Here is a 22721-nt window from a genome sequence, read left to right as displayed (position 1 = left end):
CACATGATTCATAATCCATTCCATTCAAATACTAACCCTAATCACAAAAGAGAAGGGAAAGAGAGAGAGGAGGTTGCAATTGTCCACCATAATCGACCAATGACCATCACCGGCGACCTTCGATTCGACCACCTTCAATCATCAACTACCATCCATCTTCCCTGGTGTAATCGACGATCAATGATGCTGCTACTCTAAGAGGTATCACCGGTGACTTCGATCCGACAACCTTCAATCATCATTTCTTGATCTCCGGTGTAAATTTTAATTTTTTTTATTTTTCTTCCCTAAAATCCTTACTTTGGTAAATGACTGTGATGGTATTGCAACATGATATGCATCACTGCCATTCCACCTAATCCTTTTTTGTTTCGGCAAAATCTTTGTAATGTTGTGCTTTTTTCCCTTTATTTTTTTAATTTTTTTTTAAAAGTTATATGGATCGGCATAATTTTTATTTTTTTAAGGATGAAATTAATTGGAGAGAACACAATTATCTTTGGAAAATTTGTTTTAAATAATCCAACCTTTCGACGATTTTCCGTTAATAATCTAACATTTAGATTATTATCTAATAATCTAACATTTGCACCCCATTACCTTTAATTGCACCTAAATGACGGGAAACCGGCTAAAAAGGTCGGCTTTTAGTTTTTGTTTTAAAAAAAATAATCATAATAAGTAAAGATTGATGTTTGATTTATGTATAGTAATGCGTTTCAACATCAATACTTGGTGAGGCATGAAGCAGAGGAGGAGTAGAAAATGGGTTGGGCTTCCGTGAGGTGAGATGGGTTGGTCCAAAATGATCGGTGTTTTATTAAAGTGGATGGAGGCACGTTGCTGGGTGGTTCAAAGGTGGTGGACTGGTGGAGCCGAGGTTGTGTGGCGGTGCACCAGAAGCGAGGGAAGAGGGATTGTGCGTGAGTTTGTGTTGCGATTTTCGACCACCGAATGCTTTAATTAGGCAGGTTTTTATGGGTAAATATTTTTTGGGTTCAGATGGTGGAAGCCAAAAGGTTTTCAGGAGGCGGCATGTCAGTGATGGTGGAGCTGCGGTGGTGACGGTGGTTGCTCATTTCAATCTCCTTTCAAGGATGCTTCACTGATTTGTCCATTTTCGATGGAGCCAAAGATTCATTTATTCTTTTGGTTGTGGGATGTAATGGACTAAATCAAAATGACTCTTAAAACCTCTTCGCTTCCTTTCCATGAAGTAGAAGATGTTCGTCCCGTTTTCGTCCCGTTGTCGCTTTTGGGCCAATTGGAAACAACCTCTCTGCAATTGCAGGGGTAAGATTGCATACACCCGACCCTCCCCCCCCCCCTACCCCGCTTCTTGCGGGAGCCTCTTTGAGGCAATGGGGTAATGATAATGATAATGATGAGGATGAGACAGGCAATGACGTAGAGAAAAATGGCGAGGAGTTGCGGGGTGAGGGAAAGTGAGAGGACAAAGTGACGGTGGGTTACGGGGTGGAGGAAAGGGGAAAGGAGATGAGGGTGGCGGTAGTGGGGGAGGTGGTGGAAGAGCGGAGGAAGGCGATGGTTTTATAGTGGTGGTGGTGGTGGAGAGAGAGAGAGAGAGAGTGGGGAGGAGGGCTAAGCTCTCCACTAGAGAAAAAATAGCCGCCATGAATGAAGGTGGAAGGAAGAAGAAAGAAAAAATCAGAAAGAAGGAAGGAAAAGCAAAAAAAAAAAAGCAAAAAAAAAGATTTTTAAAATATAAAAAATTATAGCGAATGGATGCACAACACGTACGTGTTACCTGCTATATTGGATTGGTGACTGGTTGGGTGCAATAAAAATTAATAAGGTATAAAGGTTGCACTATTAGATAATAATCGAAATGTTTGGATTATTAAAAATAATTTTTCCATTTTCTTTTGACACAAATAAAATAACAAGTATACTGCCTGTAACTTGATTGTATTATGAAATAGTAGTATGTGATACATAATCTATCTATAAAGAAAACCAAACAATGGGCATATGATATAGAATCCATTCCCTAAGCAAACCAAACACAAACCTCCCTGGTATGGGTCTACAATCCATTACATTCCAATTTTTTGAACCAAACGACCGCTTAGTATAGTATCTCACTCCATTCAATTCTAACTAAATGAACTAAACACCTTCCAAATGAATAGTATATGTTAAATATCTATAAGATGAAATTTTTTGCATGTGACATGAAGAAGGAAAGGCGACAAGTTACACAGAGTGAAGACCAACAATGCCTAGTGAGAGCATGTTGTTGGTCATTGAAGTAGAGCAAGCCATTTACCCTCCTCAAAGTTTTATTACTTTGGTGTTCCTCTTTTTCTGCCTCATGTGTACTACACCCTTCGTCCCAATTTTTTTCGTACTTTTTATTTACATCCGTCCCAATTTAATTGTCGCATTTTCTTTTATGCCATGGACTCACTAATATTTTATTACGTCTCTCTTTCAACTACTAAAATATCATGGTCTCACTCCCTCTCACATTCAATTAAAAAATTACTCCACTATCCATCCATCACATCTAGTTTTCTATTAAAATTTAATATAAGCACACAATAACTTATCGCATAAAACTCCGTGAAAACCTACATGCGACGATTAAATTGGGATGGAGGGAGTAATAACCTAGCAGGTTAAGGGTAAAGGCTTCTTTTCCATATGACCTAATAATAAAGGTAAAGAAAAGGTTCTACAAAATTGGAGTTTTAAAAAGCGATTTGACCAACCTTAATGCCTTTACACCCATATCAATTAGGTATGCCTGATGCTCTTCATTGCCATCACATGCTTGCTTCAGTTCTTTGGTGTAGTAAACAATATCATCACGTATATGTCCTGCTCCTGAACACCTTTAAAGATAGAGCAAACAAAAAATTAACCATGCTGAATGTAAAGGCAATTGGGTTTCATTAAAATTATTAGCTTAAACACTAAGTTTCTTACATAAACATGATTGCTAGGGGATTGGAACAACTAATATTAACCAATCATACTTTAAAAAAGCTAAAACGCTGAATATCCATGCACTCATCAACTTTATACAGTAAAAATCAAATTTTATCGGTGAGACATGTTATAACTCAGGTGTAAGTGGCTGATTTGGCACAATTTTGCATGTGGCATCGGTGCTTAATGTTTTAACTGTTCAGTTAATTAGGCTTGAATGCTTGATTGCTATTTAGAGAAGTTGGGCTTTTGAAAATCAACTTTATTTTCTCATTGTTTTACATCTCGTTTTTCCAAGTATGATTGGCTTAGTGTCAGAAGAAGCCGTATGACAACAATGGAGAGAAAGAAGCACTTTCGTTTAGTATGCTATGGTCCCAAATTTAATCTCATATATACTTCCTCCGTTTTTTGTACTTGCATCATTTGGGTTGGGCACACAAATTAAGAAAAATTGTACATATCAAAATTGCCTATATGATAACAACCAAAAGAGAGGAAAAGGTTAGGATGTTAGGTAACAATGGTTAGTGTGAAATGTGAGTAAGGGTGAAGTGGATATTTAGTCAAAAAGAATGTAAAAACATACCATAAAAAGAAATGATGCAAATAATATGCAACTTCCATAAAAGAAAAATGGTACAAGTAAAAAAAAAACAGAGGAAGTGATAAATAAGGATGTAACATATATATATTCCATAAACTATAAAAAAAAATATATTGTGAGTATGTTTATTGTTTTTCCTAATATTTTAGTGAGATTCAGTCCAACTATCCTTTTATTCATGAGAAAAAAGTACTATATTAACCCAACTCCCTCCTAGTTTTTTTTTTGTTTGCTACACTTTTCGTTTTCTTCCTTCTTTTTGTTGGTTAAACTATCACTTTATTCTTATTCTAACAAACTGTTATTCTCACCTTTACCCCTTATTAGCCTATACAAACCGGCATGAAAAACTCTATACTAAAAGCCAATACTTTTGCTTCGTTCCTATTCTAAAAAATCACTAAGAACCACTAACTTAACCTTTTTAGTGATATATTAAACTAATTCTTGTTTGTTTATCCCAAGAAGACATCCAATTCTATACCTTCATTTACATTTTGGAACAATCCATCAAAGAGCTCATCCTTAAAAAATGAGGGAGTTGTAGAGGTGTTTAAGAGCCTAGATTGACAAAAAGGTATAGAATTGGATCTTTGTAAGGGGGGAGGTGGATCATAAAGACTCGTTCTATTTTGTTGTATTTTTGTTCTCATTTTTTAAGTTTTTGGAGAGGCGTATGAGATCTATTGTAGTCTGGTTATGGTCATCAAGGGTAAGCGAAACAGCTGAGCATATGCGTCTATTCTTTATTCTTCATCTGTTTTGTTTTATTTTTATTTTTGTAATTGTGCATCCAATTTCCATTTTGAGGTGTTTATGTTTGATGTACCCATTTCCACTTTATTCTATTTAGCAAAACATATTCTACCATCTTACCCCCTAATCCCACAACAATTGCTCCTTTCCACTCTCTCTATATATATGGATTGAGATTCCTTTTTTTTCTTTATTTACAATACAAATTACGTTTATTTATAATATTTTCACTTTTATCCAAAATTCTGATATTGAAAAAGTGTGAGAGGTTTAATATTTCAATGGGAGAGTGTGAGAGATTAAATGGCCCAATTGATTTCATTGGTTAAAATAATGACTTGACACACTTTTCGATAGAATATTAGGGGTATTTATGTTATTATATAAAAGGAAATATTCCAAAAGTAAAGATTAAAATGGGACACTCAAAACAGAATACGTAAATAAAAAGGGACGGAGGGAGTATTATTTAAAGTTGCCAAAGATTGACAAGAAGAAAACAAAGAGATATGGAAAAAAAAACTTCCTCATAAAACAACTGAAGAGAAATTAAAGAGAAATGTGTTTTATGCAATTGTAGAGAAACTCCACTGCCACTTCCTCCTTCTCCATAAAGGATAGAGAGATAGAGAGGATTTCAGGTCAAGCAAAATCGCCGAAGATCTCGAGGATATAGAAAATCTTATTATGAAGATAGTTTTCTCTTATCTTCTTAATGTTGTTTTAGGATATAAACACCCCATTCTCCAATCTCCATTCATTACAAAAAGAGCGTACTGCAGATCAGGGTAGCAACATCTGGTTCGATTTTTTATGCCCTTTGTTATTTAGTTCAACTGCAAATTTTCTGGTAATTTTTTCTTGTTCTTTGATTCAATTTTCACATTTGTCATTAATTTCATTGTTCAAATTAGATCTGGTAATGGCTTCTTTACCTAATTGATTTTTATTCTAGCGATTTTGTCGTTGATTTTCCTAGGTATTGCATTTTGAACCCCTGGCATTAAAATTCCATCTAAGTACTCTCTATGTTCTTTTATGTTCTACTTACTTTCCATTTTCGCCCGTTCTTTTAAATTCTACTCACTTAAAATTATATTCCTTTTAAGGTATCTCCCTCTCTAACCTCCCTTGGACCACTATATGGAACCAATTTAAACTCCCTAACAATATGTAAGTTTTTCTTCGTAAAAGTAAAACTACCCACTGGGTGGTCCCTTCCTCCATTCTCCTAAATATTTGTGTCTACACTGATGTTACGAATGCAGTTCCAAATTCTTCGAAGTGACTCCATGTTAATTTTAGAATCATTAGTAATGTTTACATCTTGCTCATTTTTTGCATTACTATTTTTATGACAGAAGTCATATTAGGATTTTACACAATTAATATAATTGAGTAGTTTGACATAACTTTTGTACACTCATCCTTGTGGGTTCGACCCGTATTTGCCGATTATGCTATATTGCATGGCATGCACTTAAGCTCCAACCATACTCACTTCAATAGATTCTTACCTTTCTATGATATTGTCGACGTCTGCTTTGCTCCTAGGCCCTTGAGCAAGAACTCTTGTTAGGCTGAGTATATCCCGATAGTCACCTAGTTTCAGTGCCGCTTCATCAGAAGCCCAACATGATTGGACATCAGGTACATTAAGTGGAGTAGGTATGGCATAGAATGAAGAGGGAACATGATGATGTACATTTCCATCGGCATATAGTCTTACACAAATGATTGACATTGCGTAAGCCACTCCTCCAAATCCTGTATGTGACACAAATAAATAGCATCCTGCAGACCTGCAAATTAAAGCCTTTCTGTTTAAGCATGCAGAATTGATATGGTAAATAAATAGCATTCGACCTGCAAATTAAAGGCTTTCTGTTTATGCATGCAGAATTGATATGGTATTCAGAATATAAGGTGCCATATAATCCAATATTGTATAATGTCCAGTAAGCTTATTCTTTAAAAGGCGCGAGGCCCATCAAGACGCAAAATTCCCTGGAGCCTATGCGCAAGGCGAACCGCGCACCTTTAGTTTTTTTTTTAAAACATCATAATGGTATTGCTTGTTGTCACAGAGGGGTAAAATAGAAATTACATTAAACTAAAAGCCTTGCAAAAAAGTTTGGGGGGGGGGGGGGGTTCACGTGACTTTTTGAGATTCTCAAAAGAAGTGGCCACACCTTACATAACATATTTCCTTTAAACTACAAAAACGAGGAGTTGACATGACTTGTCACTCTGTGACTGATAGAAACAAGAAAAAAAAGGGAGAAAGGTAAAAATTTGGTGTTTTTCCTCTCCTCCTGTCATTATAGTAAGTTCTGATTGTTGGAAAGTCATTTAAGTCATCTGGTTTTGGCTTCTTTTTTTATCAGCAATTAGAGCCTTGTACTATAAGGCGGGAGGACTTTGCAGCTGCCTATGGCTGCCACGACTAACAGTTGATATGGCTGCCCCGACTAACAGTTGAAACAAGAATAAAAAGATAGCAATGTTACGTACTCGTCTTTACAGCACTGGATTGCATCAATATCAGATGGCAAAGTTTCTCTCTCTCTGGTCAATGGTATTCTCCTGTATGTTACATCACAGCCTTCATCCCTTAAAGCTGCATAAACTTCTGCAGGGGTCTTGACATCTTCTGTGAAAATATTCTCCCAGTATCCAACAATATTAGGTTGATTTAGCGTCGGGCTGTGTTCTTCTCGATGCAAAAGCATCCGTCCACCAGTTCGAGTAATCTCTGATATTATATCTTCTTTAAGACGTGCTTCCATGTGTTCCACCTTCATAGTTTACAGATGAGGGAGAGCAGTAAGTTTTTATTTTCTTTACTTTAAGGCTTCTTCTTTTGTTAATGATGTATAAGGCAGTAGGAACTAACCACTGGACCAGTAATCCCCACATTTTTCAGTGTATCAACTGCTTTGTTCAGTTCTCGGAGCACAAAAGGTGTACCACTAATGTAAACCACAGCTTCCTCTCTCAAATCAGTTATTATTACCTTTTTCCCGCCATCAATAGATGCACTACCTGTCAAGAAAGATAACATCTCTCTAGCACCAGTAATAGTAGGAGTTGCCATGCTGTAGACAGGGTATCCATCCACCTAAGTAAATGGAAACGAATACATAAGAAGATAATCTGACAAGTATTACGTAAAAACTACTAGTACAGTTAAATTTTCTTAGCACATGGCTACAATGTTCAACCATCTCAAATTCAGCAAACTGGCAAGAGCTAAACCAGTGGTAAATATGATTATTTTCTTCTGATAAGAAAAGAATTGATTAAATAAGCAAAGAATCCATTGCTTATAAAAAGGCAACCAGGACTCCTTTGAGGAAAATTGGAAAAAACAACAAAATGATACTTTCTTTGAAAGTTTGAACTTTGAAGTACTTGTACATGTTAAAAAATAAACTTATTATGAATATAGGGAAAAGAAATGACAGACACTTTTCCTCTCAGCTCCAATAAACTTGGAATGTTAAAATAAATGAAAATAACTTTTTTCTCATTAATCTTACTCCCTCTGTCGAATCAGGGGAGAAAGCAATGCAATATTAAATGGGCTAAAGATTCCATGAGAGAGAAATAAAATATAGAGATTCCCCTTCTTTTACCCAACACATGCATGGACCCCTGACTCCCTCTCTCTCTCTCTCTTCAACTCATCTTCAACCTTCCTCTCTCTTAAACTCATGTTTTTAATTGGCAAATGCAAAAGATTGAACATGCTTTTCTTTAATTAAAAAATGAACTGTATTAATCACATAACAACCACCATGCTGCCTTTTGTTTGTTAAATTTTCTCATTAAAAAAAAACTCATTGAAGCTGGCCAGGCCAGTTAAATTTAATTTACTTTTTGAAATTTGCTGCGAACATTGAACATTGGAGAACAATTGACAAACAAGAATGGAAAACTTAATCAGTTTGAGGGAGGAAGAACAACAGTGAATATGACGGTGGTGGAGGCAGATGTACAAGATCTAGTGGTGGTGGATATGGAATTGGAGGCAGTGGTCATGAACTCATGATGGTGAAGGGTATGGAAGAGAAGGCAGTGGTTATGGAGGAGGTGGTTCAGGAGGATTTTTCCGGTGGGTTTAGGGCACTGGAATACCAGGAAGGAAGAGGCCATGGTGGGGGTTAAGGAGACTCAGAGGCCATTTTTGTTTTAGGATGGGAGGAGAGAAAATGAGATTAAGAAAAGGGAAGAGAGTAAGAGGTGGGGAAAAGGAGAAGGTGGTGATGGTCGCAGTGGAGGATCAAAGGAGGAGGTGGTGGCCGACAGGTTTTCTAGAGAGCGGTAGTGAGGTGGTGGTGGGTAAGTTTTCTGGAAGAGGGAGTACCCCTCCCGCGAACCTAAAATCAGCTAACCTAAAATCCATACCCCTCCCGCGAACCTAAAATCAGCTACCCGCGAACCGCGAACCCGAACCGAAGCGAACCAGGTAACTCTGGGTGTGTCTATTGGTGTTGGTGATGTTGTTCATGGGTCGATTATTTGTGGGGACATGGTGGTCCAAAATTTCCAGTTGGGTTGGGATGAAGGTGGTAAGGTTAGTCAAATATGGTCATGAGGTAAACAAGTTCGGGTTCGAGGAGGTGGAATCAGTAGAGAAAGATTTAGGGGAACTCCAAAAAGGAAAAGGGGGAAAGGGATTGTCATAAAAAACCAACCAAACATCTAAGGGAAACAAAGGAAGGGATTACCTTCGCTGGTTTCACTTTCTTTAAATCCCATACCAAACGCCCATAAAAGGTTGGAAAAGTGAAATTCACACTCTTAAAAAGAACCCAACATAAAAGAATTCCTAAAGTACCACAAGAAGATCAACCTACACTTCCTAAATAATACTCCTCGAATGAACTCTCATAGACCATCTTGGGTCCTACGGATAGGTCACCTATCCAAGCCGTCTTAATACTGGTTCAAAAACTATCTCCACAGGAAAGTGCTTACGACATAGGAGAATTAGTCAATAACAGCCTGCCAATCCCTTACAATAAGTCCTTTAAGAAAATCTTTCGACAAAGTATTATCAGGAACGCCAAAATGCATTTCTATACCCGTTGATTACTTCATCAAAGTGTAATCCCTTAAGAAATAACAATAATCAGATGATAACACTGGGATATCAACACCCACCCCACCCCCACATTTTGGTACGCCCCCAATCCTGGGTCACGGGATTTACTTTATGCAATCTGGGTGTCCCTAAGACCCTATCCGGCATCCCAACCTTGAGGCTTTTGTTTGGTCCTCATAAGTCCCTAGATCAATGTTTTTTTAGTACATCACACCACCCCAACCCCCCCCCCCCCCCCCACCACATTTTGGTACGCCCCCAATCCTGGGTCACGGGCTTTACTTTATTCAATCTAGATGTCCCTAACAGGCATCCGAACCTTGAGGCTTTTATTTGGTCCTCATAAGTCCCCAGATCAACGTTCTTTTTAACACATCTGTTCCCCTCTATTGGTTGTAGGGAAGGTGGGAGCTGCTCATTAGATTCTTACTATTTCAAAATTTCAACACCTTCTCTTCGGGCTGTCTTCACTCTTTAGTATAACTTTGTTTTGCAAAGCTGCGGAATATTTGATTGTCTCTGAATTTCAGATTTGCACTTGCAAGAAAATAGTAAATTTGTACCCTTACTAAGCCATTAGCCATTGGTCATTGTCCATTTCCGATGGAGCCAAAGATTCATTTGTTCTTTTGGTCGTGGGATGTAATGGATTAAATCAAAATGGCTCTTAAAACCTCTTCGCTTCCTTTTCATGATGTCTTGGGTGGCGTGTCGAAGACAACTCCAAGAAAATTCCAGAAGTGGGGGTTGAAGAAAGAGTGTGTTGGAGAAGCTTGGTTGAGTCTTGCGTTGGCTTGAGGAAGAAGACAAATACAAGTGATGCTAATAAGGGCAATTCTGTAATTACTAATAAAGCAAGTCTCAAGCAGTAGAATTGTCACATGTTGGCAACCACCCCTATGCAAAATAGTTTAACTTTTATTAAGGTGACAGAGCCCACTTTTGAGGCCCAAATTTCTGAACCCATTTTCTCTCCCCTACATCTACCTAATCATCCCGACCTAGTTCTAGATGTCAACACTCCTTCTAACTTCATGTTCAGACCACACAATTCTGGGCCACCACACTTAAATCTCAGCCCAAATCATCTTTAAACTCATTCTCCTGCCCAACTTATCCAACCCACAACCTCCCAATTTTCTGATTTTTTCTTCTACATCTAAATTCACCTCTCTAGTACAAACACCCAAACCATTCAACACTTCTCCTTTTAATTTCCTCAACCCACAGCCACCAAAGGAAGTACAAGGACTCACCATCAATTCTCACACGGACATTAACCAAGGCCGGGAATTTCGTGCTGATTACTATCCACCTATCCACCTTGAGGACAAGGTGGAAGTTTAGGGGGACGGTATTGTAACGAACCAAGTGTAAGGGAAGGGTATAATAGGTAGTGAGTAATATTAGGTAGAAGACAAATGAGGTAGGTGTAGTAGAATGGTTATAAATAAGGGCACATTAGGTTATGAGAGGCATGTTGAGAAATTTGGTAAAGCTTAGGCTTTGGAGAGTGGTGACCTCAAGTCACTAACTTTGGAGATTGGTGGCCTCAAGTCACTCCCTTTTGTATCCCATTTTGTGTTTATCATCTTTCAAGCAAATTAAACATATTTCTGCCATTAATTTTCTACACAAATTATCAGTTCATCTCATAGAAGATGGTCGTCCCGTTATCGCTTTTGGGTCAATTGGAAACAACCTCTCTGCAATTGCAGGGGTAAGGTTGCGTACGTCCGGCCCCCCCTTACCCCGCTTTTTACGGGAGCTTCTTTGAGGCAATGGGGTAATGATAATGATAATGGTTATGATCTCAAGAAATAGCAATGCCATAATGGTTAAACGTAAAACTTTGTACTGAATTCCTACTGGGGTTCATATTTTGTTCTAATGAACAAGGTTTAGTTACTTTTATTCAAAAATTAAGGTGACAGGCTAGTGTAACAAGTAAAAATCAAGAATATCTTCAAATAAATAGAGGAACCTAGGAAAAGGAAAAAATATCAGAAAGTAACCAAAAGTTAAAGGAGTACAGATCTGCCCAAAAATGTGCCAGACAGATGCAGTAGCAGCATTTTAGAAATTAGAGGACAAGAATATTTCAAGTGGCTGAAGTCTCGTAACTGGTCACAAAGGAGAGCTACAAGAAGCATATACTTCCAGGTAATGTTCCCATAGTTTCCCTAAGGAAACATAGTAGACTATTCATAAAATGAAGATACAATGCTCTATAAAATCACGGGTTTTTCTCAAGTTAATTTCAAGAAAATGAATAAGTAAATTTTTTTTCCCTAGTTGGTTTCAAGACATTTCTACCATTCACCCTGTACATTTCCCGAACTCCCATCTCTCCAGAACAGTTATATTTTCTACCAAAGAAATAAAGTAAGCAAACAATTGGTACGGAAAGGAAAGTAGAAAACCACTATACCTTGTAAACGTGAGGTGCCCCATGTATTTGTATGTGACTAGAAGTTCTCTGACCAGGAAAGAAGTACATTTGAAGTATAGAGCCCCTTCCTAGCACAGAGTCATTTCGAGCCTTAATAACAGCCTCCATTACTGCATCTCCGTGCTGAGTCTCATACGGAGATCGCAGATCCTCCTACATCAGAAAAGGCTAAACTATTGGCATACCCAAATTGAAATGAAATGCATTCTTGACAAGTTACGGATATTGAAGAATTCATTTACGTTTTTCCTTTATAAGAATTTATTATATTAAGCAAAAGAAATATTACTGGAACAGTAAAGAATCGTCCAGGCCTCAATCTTATGCTCCATTTCATTGCTTGGACTTCAGGTCTTCTTTGCAACCAACTCTTAAATGTCATCTTAGATTTTCCTTGGCCACAAAAGCCATCAAAGGCTTCACTTCCAAGGTATGCAGAAAAAGCAATCAAACGGAAATAACGCTCCAAATACTCAGCACCACGGTTTAATGCGACCCTTCTCACCCGGGGCTCAACACGCTGTTGATTGAATAATTCCCTATATCGTAGGACAGCATCACGTATATTCTGTAAAGCTGAACATCTATCGATAACAGCATCTAACGCCTCCCGACATTCAACTCCATTGTCAAATAATCTCGTGATCTTCCACAGCAGTAAGATGTCATTAATGCCAAAAGTCCGAGGTGGCTTTCTAGATGTTCCTTGATCAATGATACTTGAGCTAGATGCAGCTGAATCATCCATAGTTTCATCACCACATGAATAACAGTCATCCACTTCCCCAATAGACTCATATTGGAGAATCCGTATAGGTTTTCCGTTCTCTATTCTTAGTTTGAGAAGGCAGGCTATAACAGTACCAGTTGTTGTCCTTCCTCTGCCCATCTGCACAGAGATAAAAAGTGCATTCAGCCACCACATCCTTATAAGTAAACCAGCATTACTGTAAGTGATAGCTTGCATCAACAATGGAAACTTTTTACCTGACAATTAAAAACAAAAGCAGTGTCCTTTGAAGCTGATGCAATATTTTTTGCTAGAGTGTCAAAATCGGAACTTTTTGGAGCCTTTCCATCAGTTATGGGTACACGTGCGTACATAATTGGATAACCCTCCACTTGTAGGCAGCTGAAAACTTCACGCGGTGTCTGAATTGAATCAGAGTTGACATGTTCCCAAGCATCAAATATTTGACCATCATCTGTTTCATGGATAACCATAATAGCTCCTCCAAAGCGTTCTGATTCACGCAGAATATCTTCCTTTAGTCGAGCTTCCATTCTCTCGACTCTCTCACAATCAATTCCCTAAGCCAAAATATGAATGATATTTTATATATTTGAGGAAGTAAACGACACAAAAGGACCAAAAGGCATTACAAAACAGCTAATATAATCCAGCCTAAGTATGTTTCTTTCAGTAAAAACAGATGTAGATCAAATGAGATTTAAGTTAGGTAGACATTATTTATTTATTTAAAAGAATAAGAAATTGCGAGGTAGAAACATAGGGTTGTGAATAAAGTGATAAAATAAAGGAAATGTGGATTGCTTCACAATCCACGTTTTCTCATCCATATCTAGTTACTTTCATGTGAAGTTTATTCAAGTCTCCAAAGATGTGAAGCTGCAAATGGCATGCTAAAAGATAAAGGTTTGCATGAAGCTTTATGAACGTACAGTGTACTCCATCATGTTCTTATAAGGTCTTTCAACTTCACGAAGCACAAATGGCTTTCCATTAATGTAGATAACAGGTTCCTCTCTCATGTTGTGCCAACATACTGGACGACCGACTCTCAAGCTACCAATGCGCAAAATAACAGATCGAATGCCGTCAATCGTCGGATTCGCTACACCATAAACAGAAAATCCCATAACCTCTCTGAAGTTTGGGGCACCTTCTATCCTCTCCGACAAACTCAAGTTTTGACAACCAGGGCAATGATCACTTTTCAAGACAGTTTGACTGCCGAGCACTGCTCCGTTTCTCAGTGCAGTAACAACACTCATCTCATAAGGACGGCCATTTGTAGATTCAGGCATCTTAGTCAGTGATTTTTCTGCATTGCGGTAACCTAATGCGCCCATTGGGTCTCTCCTCAATAGCCTACATAAAAGATTTGTTAGAAGAAGCAAAATAGAATAGAAGAGGATAAAAAATTGTAAAAATGTATGCATATCATTCATAACAATCTAAACAAATTTTCCATAACTTTGCGGTAACCTAATGGGCCCATTGGGTCTCTCCTCGATAGCCTACATAAAAGATTTGTTAGAAGAAGCAAAATAGAATAGAAGAGGATAAAAAATTGTAAAAATGTATGCATATCATTCATAACAATCTAAACAAATTTTCCATAACTTAAGTACCTACGCAATATGCTATAGAGTTCTGGGCGAGCTCTCATCCAATCAGCAAAACTACACTGAATAGACAAACATGCATTTAAAGTTGCTCCCTCGGTGTGAAGATATACGGAAAAACATATAAGAAAATAATATCTCTCCAGATACTCCACAAAAAACGACAGTGAAGCCTCTCGCTTCATCTCATCTGGTTGGTGTAAAATACTGTTACGGTATGTAGCAATAGCTTCTCGTAAATTCTGCAAATGAAGGTGTACATGGATACGGAAATAAGCAGCAGCATCCAACACAAAAGGAGGCCAAGATAAAAATAAAATTAACAACAACAACAACAACAACAACAACAACAACAACAAAATAATAATAATAATAATAATAATAATAATAATAATAATAATAATAATAAAAATAATAATAATAAAAAAAAAAATAAAAAAAAAATTAAAAACAAAAAACAAAATCTCTCACCCTCAAGCTATGCATCATGAAAACAACCAGATCAAGAAAAGCATAAGAAAAGTAATTTTTTAAAACAATGAGAATTTTTCAAATCAAATTATTTATTTCCGTCCTTGTACATGACATACTCTCAATTCTTAAAGGAACAAGCTTCCATACACCAGCAATCTAATTCAGCTTCATGGGACTTATGCAAGCCATGAGATATGTATTACAGCTCTGACTAGAAATTTCACAAGTATGTTTGGAAATTTATTTTTATTGTTTTGGAACATTTTTTTATCAGTGAACACTTTTTGTGTTTGGCAAATAATTAATGAAAGTCTACTCAAAGAAGCTTAATTTTTTCTTGACAAACAATTCGTTCCGTGAAGTTTCTACAACAAAGAAGAGACCCTTTAGATCACCTGAATACCTGATTCACCTCCATGAGCTTTATCTTGAACTTATTGTTTAGAGTTTGTCAGGATCAGCACAATGAAGTTGATCGAGTGCTAGTGGCTTGGAAAAGGAAAACGGAGAGAGGTGTCTCTAATAGACTGTAGCAACGGGGTTACATTTATGTCACTCTTAAAGTAGTACCTAGGCTCAATAAGAGTCATTTTGGTCTACTTACAGTGTTTTGAGCCTTTATTCTGCTTATTTATAGGTTAAATGTTGTTTTAAGTGGTTTTTATGCATTATAGGCCTTCATTTCATTTCGATCTTCCTTGATTTTAATAATTTCATAGTCGATTTAGTTTAGTTTTCATTCTTAATTTTCTATTACTTTTAGTTTACTCTTAATTTTATTAATTTCTATTTGTTTTAATTTTATATTTCTCGATTCTACCCTCCTCAATTCATATTTCTTTTACTATAAAAAGAAAAAGAAAAATAGTACTATAAAGAAATTATTTTTATATTTCTCGATTCTTCCCAAACACCAGCATCTTCTCCTTTATATCAAAGTTGATTCCACAGCATATCAAGTACTAGGAGCAAGTGTGCAATAAATTGAAGCAACATTCACTTCTTAAGTTCTTAGGAGCCTCAGTTTCCCTCTTCACTGATATAGTATAAGTGTAGTAGTCTAAAGCTTATAGTAAGCATCACTTGTTTCTCTTGATACCTCATACAACTTCAACGTTCTAGATCCATTACTGAAGCTTACAGACTAGTTTTATCTCAAAATCAAGCATGATTTGTAGATAACCTCTTACTGTATGCATTGGTTAGTTGTTCATAACCTCCTACTGTATGCATGCAACCCCTACAATCCGAAACAAATTAAAAACTACCCAAAAATGAGCTCTTGATGTCTTGCTAAAATATTTCTTCGTAGTTAAATATTTTTCAAACTTGGCAAAAAATCGGTATGGTTATAGTCAAAAGTGGAACCTTATTTATGTAACACTGACATCAACAATTGTGGTTTTTGGCGATGTATTGAAATTTTAATCTTTAACCATTATATCAACTTCCTATGAAAAAAACTATAAAAAATTGTTATTTTGGAAACATATATCGGGACGAAAGAAACAAGATCTCACATGATAATGTTTTGAAATATGTAATAGTGAGAATTCATGGTCAATGTTTTCTAACTTTGGTCACATATTCCAAAGTGCCAAGAACATTTAGGAATGGAGGTAGTAGTACATACTCTCTCCATTTCTAAATAGATGAATCACTTGGACTTTTACTCTATTCATATACTAACTTTGACTTGATCTTTTACTCGTACATACAAAATTAAATGTAATTCTGGAATATGTTGTTGGATTTGTCACAATGTATATTTTCACTATATCAACTTTTTGTAGCATTTAATAATAGACAATAAGAGATATTAGTGGTCAAAGTTGTGCATTGTCAAGCGTATCAATCAAAGTGATGCATTTATTCAGAAAGAAAGGGAGAAGGTGTAATAAATTGAATGACAAATCTAACTGCCTAAATTATAACACAACAGTTCACAAATGATGATTATTGATATAGCTTGATCAAGAAACCAAATTAAGTAATGAACTACAACAAAATGATGAATGAAAAATCCTACACACAGCCAGGGGCGGACCTATATATACCCCGAGGGGTCCAAAGGGATCCCCATTATTTATTGGGAAAAAACTGTAAAATTGATATAGGGTAATTAATTGTACTTGAAATATTTAAGTTATGTGTGATTAACTTACATTAATGACAATGAAATATACTTGTAGCATAATGGTTGCTTAAATGCCATTCTACACATGGAACCAGGGTTCGATTCCTCGTATTGGGAGGCTAAATTTGATTTTTTATCCCCCTTTTTTTTGTCTTTTACTTGTCCTTAGTTAATCATCTAAATTCTTCATGTTTACTTTTTCTCCTTTTCCTTTTACAAGTCATTTTTCCGTCATCCCTTTTTAATTTTATTTTTTCCTATAATGATTCATGATTTTGCTTTTACAAAAAAAAAAAAAGTATTGTTATTTTTTCTTCAAAAAGGTTTTGCAATTTTCATAACATATACTTCTAATAATGTATTTTTATACTCCACTTTTATAGACTTATAGTTCCATGTTTCTTAGACTTAGAAGCTTAATTCATTCATTCGTATATAATAGCATAATGCCCAATAAGCGTTAAGAATGATGTTCCTTTTTCTTATAAGTGTTTTTGTGTGCTATTTGTTCAGTGACAATTATTGTAATAAAGTAAATCTCTTTCAAATTATGATAAACTCGTTTTTTTCATTTTAAATTGAAATTGCGCCAAATTATTGTTGTAATTTGAACTAAGTGTTGAGTTTTATTGTTATGAAAAAACAAAATTAAAGATCATAAATCCTCCACGTATTTTATTATAACGTTTTTAATATTTCGTCTACTTACCTCTCAACTTTAACACCCTAAAAGAGCACATAAGAGAAATTAGAAAGCAAATAAAAAAAAAAAAAAATTGGACCCCCATTTATAAATTCCTGGGTCCGCCCCTGCACACAGCAGACATTATTGAAAGTAAAAACCAGCACCGGGTGAAATACTAGGCACAGCCTCTAAAGATGGTGATTTTATTGAATCTGAAGAAAGAAACTAGTTCCAGAATCCAGACAATACCTGCATAGAGGCACATTTATCAATCACTTTATCCACCTGTCTTTTTCCTTCAACACCACCCTGAGTATACCATTCATTAATAAGATAGTCAGGATTTAGTTCTGAGAAACCTATAGAAATTTAAGATGAACAGAAACACATAAAGCTGTACCTCTAAAACACGGATCAAACTTCTAATGACAGTGTACTCTCCCCTGCGGATTGCCTCCTCTGAACTAAGCAAATTGTCAGCACCACAGTTCAGATCAAAAACTCTTCCAATGGAGTTGCTCCTTGGAATGCCTGCTGAACACAAAAGGTCAAAACTCACAATTTTTATCAACAAAATTGTGTTCATGAAAAAAATGTGAATACACTCCTAAGAAAGGCGTTTCAAGATACCAGCTGAGTATGGGTGCATGATTCCTTGGTATTCCATTTGGGTTCAGTCCAGTTAGTAGATATTTGGATTCAGGATTGATCCCTAGAGTGACTAAACTTACTTGCATGAAGGAATATAGACATATAGTATGCTTCATTGTGCTCTATAAGATTATTTCAAAGATTCTCACTAACGGGCTTCAAGTTGTCTTGTCTGATATTATTAATGAGAACCAATCTGCTTTCATCAAAGAGAGGGTTATTTTTTATAACATCATACTGAGTCATGAATTAATAAAAGGGTATGGTAGGAACATCTCTCCTACATGTATGGTTAAAATTTATCTTCAGAAGGCTAATGACTCAGCTGAGTGGGCCTTTAATTATCACTCAATGCTTTTCCTGGATTTTCCCTTTCAGTATGTGACATAGATAATAGAATGTCTTACTACTTCTTTTTATTCTGTCAATGTGAATGGTGAAACTACAGAACCTTTTCCGGCAAAAGAAGGTTTAAGGCAGGGAAATCCTACCTGCATGTATGGAATATTTGCACAGATGCCAGTCAGCTCAAAAGATAATCCAAAATTCAGAAGAGCTAACCTGAGTAAATGCTCTATCTATTTTGGAGGTAAATGCTGTGATTAGGATAATATTTTGCATGACTTCCGGTCTTCTTAGGAACTCTTCCATTCAAATATTTCGGAGTTCCCCTCTCTTCTAGAAACGTCACAGTTTCAGTGCCAAGTGTCAACCCTTGATCAAGAAAATCATTACTAGGAAAGAAAGTTGGACTGCTTGGCTGCTTTCTTATACATGTAGAGTCAGGTGATAAAATCCAACTGATAAAATCTGTCCTTTTTAGCATACTGGTGTCACCGTGTCAGGTGTTTTATCGTCCCAGAGAAAGTGCTTAAGCAAAGGCAGTTTCTGTTGCTTGAGAACATCTCTGTCTTCCTAAGAGCTCAGGTGGGTGAAATTTTAGTGATGTTCTAACTGGAAACAAATGTAAATTGTCATGGTGCTCTTATATTTTAGAGCTCAAAAGTAATCCTCACATGATTCAATGGAACTAAAACTCAGCCGTTTTGTAACGGATTTGGAGTTCCTGTCCCACAAAACCACGTTCAGAGCATCGAGATAAAAAATTGTCCTTCTTACCGCAATTGTCCGTTGCATAATAGTGACTCGTTGAGTTACAACGTTTTTGTATCTCGTTACGTTTTGTTCTTTTGTTCAAATCGGCCAAAAATATTCACTAATTAATTATGTAGTTAATGAAATATGTATTTTATTCACAAAATATATAACCGACTCATTATGATTAATTTTTGAAAAAATTCATGCCGCGTTGGCAGCATCCATTCCAATTATCATCACAAGCCGCTTCCACGACAACCCTATAGTCCTAGACTACAACTGCGTTTTTTTTCCTTGTTACGGCACTCCTATTCTATTGTCTTGACCATGGTTCGAAAATGCGGTTTCGGTTGCAATAACGGTAGTGGTCCAGCCGTCGATGTAAAGGAAATGACGCGTTTATCGCGGGCCAGGTTCCGGTTGTCAGGACAAGAAATTGAAATTTTATTTTTACTTGAATTTTTAAATTGAATCAATTGGGAATTTATTTGAAGAATCTTATAAACTATTACAAACAAAAATATCAAAGCTATCCCACGTTTTGGGCTTATTAAAAATAATAATCACTTTGCTTTGAGATCGCATATTTGGAAAGCTATGGGAAAAGGTTGGGAACTCTACAAAGAAAGTTTAGCCTGGGAAGTTGGGAATGGTATGTCTATTAGTCTGTGGTCTGATAGATGGGTGGGAAACAAGTCTCTTAGGTCTGGTCCTATCAACCGAGGGGAGGAAAACCTTGTGGCCAATGAAGTTGCTACCTTGTCCAGGCACCAACTCAATAACCTTCTCTCCTTCTCCATACCTGAAAATCTATACCACCTTATTTGCTCCACAAAGTTCAACCACAAACCAGACAAAATCTTTTCTGATTGGCAGGTGAAAGGTAAATTTTGCTCCCATATGGCTAGGGGGTTTATGGAGTCTATCAAACCTCCTGTGGAAAAAACAGTGACGATTGGGAGTGGATCTAGGGGGCAGCGGGACACCCCAAACTCAGATTTTTTTTTCTATGGCAAGTTTGGTGGGATAGGCTGACGACTAAAAAGAACCTCAAACCTTCGAGTGAAAACCAACCCTTATTGATCTTTCTGCCCGGGGCTAGTTGAGGACAATTACCATCTGTTCAGACTTTGTTTTTGTGCCAAAGAATTTTGTGATGCTTCAGGCATCCAAATTGATGGTAATCCTCCCTTTGCGGTTTGGTTTAAGATCCCCCTCCTTTCTACTAATCCCAATCTTAGTAACATCCCAGAAAATGTTTGCGTTGCCTTTGGTTTGTGGGCAATCTAGAAGCGCCGCAATGAGTGGTGTTTCTCAAAAAAAAAAAACACTCCCCTTCTCAACTCAAAAAATCACTCGTCTTGGGCTGCCTTAGAATGGTTCTATACTCAGAACCAGCCCACAAAGGAAGAAAAGCCCAACTCCCCTGTTTGGTCCCCCCCTCCAATTGGTGTTATTAGATTAACTCTGATGCATCCTTTGTCTCCCCTTCCTCCCTTGCGGGAATAGCTACTGGTGCTAGAAACTCTAAAGGGGAGTAGCTTGAAGGTCTCTCTACTGTCTGCTATGCTAATGATGTGTTGATGGCTGAATTATTGGGCATAAAAGAAGTCCTTTCATGGGTTGTAGGAAGTAACTGGGCCCATTGTATTATTTCGACTGATTGCCTTGCTACTTTTCATGCTCTAACCATAGTTTCAGATTGTAACTCAAGGAAAATCGTTGATTCATGAGTGCAGGGCAAGATTGGATAACCTTCAGGACACGACTCTGATCTTTGAAAGTAGGACAACTAACAAGGTGGTTGATCTGTTGGCAAAGAATGCAAGGAAGAGTTTAAATGTTTTCTCAAAGGTGTACTTTTCAGACCCCTCCCCTGGACTGTATAAAACTTCTCTTAAGTGATGCACCTAGCTCTAGTATGGTTGTTCTTGAGCCGCAAAACTTAGCTTTAAACTCTGACCCGAACTCTGCAGGCTGCAGCTCCATTTCGCTAATTTAATTGAGGTCCCTTTTAAGTTAAAAAAAATTAATAATAATAATCACTTATGCTTAAAAAGCCCACTAACAACATCACAACAGGCCCCAACCCTTGAAAATAACTAAAATGATATTAATGAGTAGCATTTAAATGAAAAAGAAAAATCCAGTGAGCCTACCTCAGCCCCTACATACCCCAATCCCCACCTATCCCCCAAGCCCTACACCGCTACATGTGGAATCTTCTACAAGTGACTTAATAAAAGCAGCCTAGGATTCCATCACCTACTCTCTCCTCTTTTGTTTCAGATGTGTAAATGGAACTTCTCCATTGATTTTAATGGACCTTCTTCACTTCTTTCCTTTTTCCCTTTCTTTTTGTCAAAAGCATGAGAAATTCAGCCAAAATTTGTGGTTAATAATGTTTAATGCGGACAAAATTGGTTTGGACCGGCTGAACCGGCCGGGATCTCGCAGTATTTCAAAATGCCGTTACAACAGGGATGTATCATATCACTGGCCCCCGAACCCGGTACAATACGGCCGTTACCAGTTGACTCGGCCGATATTTTACCCTTTGGTCTGGTCTGGTCTGGGGTGGGCGGGCTGGCTGCCGGTCATTGTTTTCTAAAAAATTGCACATAATCATTGCCTTCCTCCTACCGCTACACAGCAGGTCACAGGAAGCCTATCAACTCTATTATCATAGGTATATGCAACTATAACCCCTTTGGCATTCGGTGTGAAATCAAACCCTAAAAACTAAATTTCTAGATTTGCTTTACTCAAAATAAGAATATTTGAAAAGAGGTGTTAGCGTGGAGGGGCAATCAGAAATGTTGGAAAGTCCACCTTTTCGTGACTTCCTAAAGTTCGGGAAAAACAATCAGAGTAAATGCTTATGTTAAAAAGGTCTTTTGAAGGGGAATATGGGATGGGTTGGTGGAAGGACAAGAAAATCACCTTTTATGTGAAGAGTTTTGAAATTTCCTTGAAGAAATTTTTCTTTGGTCTTCCCTAGTAAGAATATTTGGAAGACAAAAGCTCCCTAAAAGGTTAACTTTTGGCTAGGGCGACGGTCAATGAAAATATCCCATCACAACTGGAAATGTTTTAAAGAGGGGAATGTTTTTCGATGGCAAGCCGTTGTCGTTTATATCTTACTGGGGACGAGTCACTTATACATGTTTTGTTATTCTGTTCTCGGGTTCTGTTTCTTTGGCACTTAGCTTTAGTTGTTATAGTTGGGTCATTTCTAGTTCTAAGAAAAATGTGATTGTAGCTTGGAAAAAATTGGTGAAGAAAGCTTGGCCTTTTGAAGGGTTAGAAAATTATGTTGGCAAATTGGTGTGCAAATAAAGAATACAAGTAAAGGGTATAATCTCCTCGTCAAGGAATCAATTTCCTTTGTATATGGCTGGAATCAAGACTTAGCCTCGGTGTGAT

General features: G+C 37.0%; 1 protein-coding gene across 2 annotated transcripts in view; it reads right to left on the bottom strand.

Moving 5' to 3' along the window:
- Window positions 1-22721, bottom strand: part of LOC110775483 (uncharacterized) — a 48157-nt gene that overhangs the window by 3542 nt on the left and 21894 nt on the right. The window contains exons 8-18 of one of the 2 annotated variants that reach the window (XM_021980085.2): window positions 17947-18080; window positions 17796-17855; window positions 14257-14492; window positions 13564-13993; window positions 12868-13191; window positions 12170-12769; window positions 11860-12033; window positions 7215-7439; window positions 6833-7116; window positions 5836-6120; window positions 2736-2858 (exon numbers count right to left, since the gene is read on the bottom strand). In XM_021980085.2, coding sequence (XP_021835777.1) covers window positions 2736-2858; window positions 5836-6120; window positions 6833-7116; window positions 7215-7439; window positions 11860-12033; window positions 12170-12769; window positions 12868-13191; window positions 13564-13993; window positions 14257-14492; window positions 17796-17855; window positions 17947-18080 — 2875 coding nt within the window. The remainder of the gene's footprint in view (window positions 1-2735; window positions 2859-5835; window positions 6121-6832; window positions 7117-7214; window positions 7440-11859; window positions 12034-12169; window positions 12770-12867; window positions 13192-13563; window positions 13994-14256; window positions 14493-17795; window positions 17856-17946; window positions 18081-22721) is intronic. The other variant, XM_021980086.2, reaches the window with a different exon arrangement.

This window comes from Spinacia oleracea, chromosome 5 (genome assembly GCF_020520425.1).
Source record: "Spinacia oleracea cultivar Varoflay chromosome 5, BTI_SOV_V1, whole genome shotgun sequence".
NCBI classification, from domain to species: domain Eukaryota; kingdom Viridiplantae; phylum Streptophyta; class Magnoliopsida; order Caryophyllales; family Amaranthaceae; genus Spinacia; species Spinacia oleracea.
This window is presented reverse-complemented; position numbering and strand designations above follow the sequence as displayed.